Genomic DNA, 4,441 nt, shown 5'->3' with positions numbered 1-4,441 from the left:
GCTAGAATTGTTACTGTTTGTTCTCCCTCTAGGAAGAGGGAGGCCATGGAGTCCAGCCTTGGCTGCCTGGCTCTCCTTTGCATCCTGGGCACTTAACACCACGCCAGAAAGGGAACAGGTGTCCTGCAGATTGTCGCAGTATCAGCGACTGAATCTGGAAACAAGTTAGCTTACAAAAGGGTGATTTTGATGTGTGCAGCCCTCCCTGCAGTTGTGGTGACTCACCCACCAATAGGCATTTCACATCACTGCCCCCAGAATGCACTTGGGTGGTGGTGCTGGGATGCTGTGTGCTTTTGAGCTGGTGGTTCCGCTTTCTATCAACTGCCAGGGCAGCACCTTGGTTCATCGGTTTTGCTTTTAGCCTTAAGTGTGGCCATGAACTAACCCAAACATAACAGAACCAGGCTGAAAAGCAGTGGGGCCCAAGAACACCCTTGTTCTTGTTCCGGGATGAGCTTCTTCCAAGGGCCCAGTCCTGGGGATGCAGACAAAACTGGATTCATCGTCAAGGACTTGGGGAGAGGTGACCTGTTTTGGATGCACCAGTTGGTACGCCACTCTCATAACCATCCCTCTTACTGAGCCAAACTTCAACTGAGCCACACCACCCTCTGGTGACAGCTCAGGTAGGGTCTTCCTGCACACAAAGCAATTGCTGCCCTCTGGCGGCAGAAGGGGGTGCTGCCGGGTGTGTGACGGGTGGTGCAGGACACGCAGAGGCAGGGAAGTCAGGACAGCACCTCACGGTTGCTTTCCCCCTTTTTATTAAAAATAGACCCAAACACTTTATGTATCATACAAAAGTTTCGTTCGCTGGTGGCAGCCACGAGGAAGCCTGGCCCCGTAGCGCTGATTCCCCACTCACTCCCCTCCCAGGGACAGGGTCCCGGGAGCGGTGGCTGAGCCTGGGAGAATGCCCCCAGATTCCGCTCGGCCGGCGCTGCCCGCCAGGTGGGGGCAGACCCAGGGGCAGCTCTCCCCACCCATCCAGTGGCAAAGGTTAGATACTCGAAAGTGCCTCTTCAGTGCCAAGACAAACAAGTGGAGTGAAATGGAACCCCCTGTGATACTTTTATTCTTTCCCAGGGCCTGGGATTTGAGCCTCTTCCTTCCACCCCCGAGTTCCTTCTACAGGTGGGGGCGGGGCACCTCACCCTCAGAGACTGGTATTTCCCGGTGTCGGAGGCCAAGATTTCACTCCGACCCAAGCCTCTTCTCATCTGCTATTCTGTGGCCTGCCGTCTACCGGCCCATGACTCAAGGCTTGTCCTCTGTTCACGCAGAAAGAGGTGGAGCTGATTCCTCCCACAGCCTCTCCATCTGAGTCAGGCTCTGCTCTCGCCTCAATTTTCCAGAACTTGGAGCTACAAGGACCCACATCCATCCCTTTCCCCCAGTTCTGTCTCCCTGACTGCTGCCCACTCCGGAGCCTTGGGTACCCCTGGGGGCCCCAGACCCCTGTGCCAAAGGGGTCTGAGTGATGAGGTGGAGGCAGGGGAGGGGTTGGTTGGAGCAGGGTTCCCCCAGGGGTGGGCCAGAACTCATGCTGGTATGGGCGGCTTGGCAGGGCCAGGGCACAGGTGTGGGGAGGGTGGGGCATGCGGAGGAAGGGCGCAGCCTGCCTGACCCCTCAGTCCCAGCCGTTGTCCTTCACCATGTGTGACATTTCAATGATGTACTTCCCCTCCTTGTACTTCTGGCTCGTCTCAAAGGCTTGTTCCTGGTGGAGGGGAAGCAGTGAGGAGAGGACCATGTTCCCCGCCAGGTCCTCCTACCACCTGCACTGCCCCCGCCCCCCGCCCCCCAGGCCAATTCCAGCCCAGCTACTAGCTCTCCGCTCTGGGACCTGCAAAGGTCTGGCGTGGTCACTGGGGCTGGGAGGCCATGGAGACCCCCACTGTATGGGGTGGCTCGTCCCAGGTACTTACATATTTCCAGCCCAGCGTGGTTTTGCAGCTCTCGCAGAAAATGTCAGCTACAGAGTGGAGCCCCGTGAGCAGGAGGCGCTGTTCGGCCGGCCCACAGCCCACGTTGACCCTGTCTCGGGAAACAGGACCACGTAGGGTTGCTCTGTGAGTCGAGCCCCCAGACAGCCCATTGGAGAGTGTAACCCGCCCAGAGGCCCCTGTGCTCAGCAGGCCTCCTGTCTAGGACCAGTGCTGGGCCTTCTTTCTCCAAAGTGACAATTTTAGTTCTGCCCAGGTTCCCCGCCAGGGAACTGGGTTTCTGACCCCTTTGCCAAGGAGAGGCACAAGCCAAAGGCGCAAGGCCGCCTTCCCAGGGTTCACCCCCTTTTTCCACCGAGGGAGGTGATTTGCATGCACACACACACGCATGGGGGGAGAGCAGACTCACACGGAGTTAAACAGGTAGGCTCGGCCATGGCTCCCTTGGAAAGACTGTGGAGACACAGGACAGACAGTGACTACTGGGCTGCCCTGCCCACTGCCTGAATCCCCCAGGGGCATGGAGGAAGGAGGACAGGCTTTGCCTCCCCACCAGGTGATGTGTGGGAGGTCCTGGCGGGAGAGAGAAGAAAGGAGTGGCAGGCCCCCGCCTGGCCTACCTTGGAAATAAGCTCGTCGTGTTTGGCCAGGTGTGCCCGGCAGTGGACGCAGCTGTAGGTGCGGTGGCAGCGTGGTAGGTAGCTGCGGAACGTCTTGGTGGGGAGGCAGGCTGGGCCCGGGCCCGGGTCACAGCTCGGCATGACTGGCTGGAGGACGATGCCCTGGCGGGCCGGAGGGGCTGGCGCCGTGCAGCCCCCACACAGACGGTCGCAGGTGAAGCAGCGGAGCAGGTTGGCTAGAGCCGTGTTTTAGGGCAGGAGAAATGTGGGGGGGCTGCCCGGCCAGGGCCCCCCCAGACGTGAACCAGATAGAAATGGAAGTCACCTGGGGAGGGGGGAAGGTGCATCAGGAGGGCTGCCACTTCCTGATGGCATGGAGAGGATGGGGCTTAGCTCACCCCACCCCTGCTTCCCCGTCATCCCCAGCCAGGCCCTGCTCTCAGTGCGCAGTCTCCTTGTCCCTTGGATACCCGTCTGCTCTGGCAAGCCTGGCAGCTGTTCCAGGCCTCCGGTGCCATAGCCTGGGAGGTGGTGTCTCGCCCTCCTGGGGCGGGAGCAGCCTCTGCCATTTTCCACTGAGAGCATCCCGCTGGCACAGACGCTGCCATGGGAGCAAAGTCATCTGCAGGTGCTCTCCTGGCTTCCCAGGTCTTTGGTCTCGGTCTGCATCCCACATGCACCGGCTCAAAGCCTTTGAAAAGTTGGCAATGCCTGGTGGGTTTTCTTTTTCCTGGCCTCCCTTGGCAATGACAATGGTCTACACATTTTATAGGGGAGAGGGGTGTTACTGGAGAGGGCAGAAGGGTGGGCAGGCACATTCCCCCTGCTCCGACCCTCTGCTGGGGCCTCCGGAAAGTAGAACTTCCTGGGTGTCTCCTTTGGAACCAAAGACCTCCGACGGGCAGGCTCTTGCCCAGACCCGCACCTCGATCCATCTCTGGTCCAGAAGCGGTGCCTGCTGTTCTCCACTAACTTGTTTCAGCCCTCGGTGAGGACCTGGACACCCAGCACGAGAGAACGCCTCTTTCCTCAGGCAAGCCTGACAAGTGGAGCCAGTGGGAATCGGGGTGCAGTGGGGAGGCCGCCACTCCAGGGCTGGGCAGGACTGCCTGGGTGATGGAGTGTGGGAGCAGCAGAAGTCGGGGGACCCTCATTTCCAAAAGCTGTGCTTTGGGGCACAAGGCAGCACAGGTCTCTTCCCACCTCCCAGGGGCAGGGACCCTGCAGGTGGCAGAAGATAAAATAATTGCTGGGTTATGATTAGGAATCTTGAGGAAGCTGTTGGTATCTGTCCAAACTCCAGCCCCAAAGTGACTGAGGGCTCTGGGGCTGCAGATAAGAAGGGAGACGTCCTCTGCTGGCTCTGATAGGCAGGTGGGGTGCTGCCTGCTCCTTGGGGCTTTCTGGCCCGTTGTGGGTGGTGTAGCCCAAGTCTTGTGCAGCTACTTGGGCAACGCGGACCACCAAGCAGGCCAGGGGCAGGGTGGCTCCGGTAGCCAGGTTGAGCTGGGTCTGGTCCCATCCTCCGTGATGGACACACGGGACTGTTCTAGTCTTAACTGGGGCCGGACAGGCAGTCTGTCCACAAACCCCACCCCCCTGCGAGACCATCTTCAGTTTCAATCCTCATCTCGGGCTGGGTCCAGGAAAGACACCTTGGGCTGAGATCAGGGTGACATTGGGCTCTGGTGGCAGGACACGGGTCCTCCTCAGTGTCCACTTCTCATGTCGGCTTCCAACTTTGCCTGCAAGTTCCCCTCAGACGGTTCCACCTGGCACCCCTGACTCAAGCGCCCCCCAGGAGGGGGCCAGCCTGGGGCCCTGGGCCCTGCTTTATGCTCCTTCCCCAGCCTCCGTCACGCCTCCCTCCCT

At 59.8% G+C, this 4,441-nt stretch overlaps 1 protein-coding gene across 1 annotated transcript; it reads right to left on the bottom strand.

Moving 5' to 3' along the window:
- Positions 1-1,267: 1,267 nt before the first annotated feature.
- YPEL4 (yippee like 4) lies at positions 1,268-2,710 on the bottom strand (the record flags this gene model as incomplete). Its single annotated transcript, XM_084234985.1, has 4 exons — positions 1,268-1,723; positions 1,932-2,040; positions 2,359-2,402; positions 2,570-2,710. The coding sequence occupies 4 exons, from the start codon at positions 2,708-2,710 to the stop codon at positions 1,634-1,636; spliced, it is 384 nt and encodes a 127-aa protein (XP_084091111.1). The 3' UTR covers positions 1,268-1,633.
- Positions 2,711-4,441: the final 1,731 nt, after the last annotated feature.

Source organism: Talpa europaea (genome assembly GCF_964194135.1).
Source record: "Talpa europaea genome assembly, chromosome: 1".
In the NCBI taxonomy this organism is placed as follows: Eukaryota; Metazoa; Chordata; class Mammalia; order Eulipotyphla; family Talpidae; genus Talpa; species Talpa europaea.
This window is presented reverse-complemented; position numbering and strand designations above follow the sequence as displayed.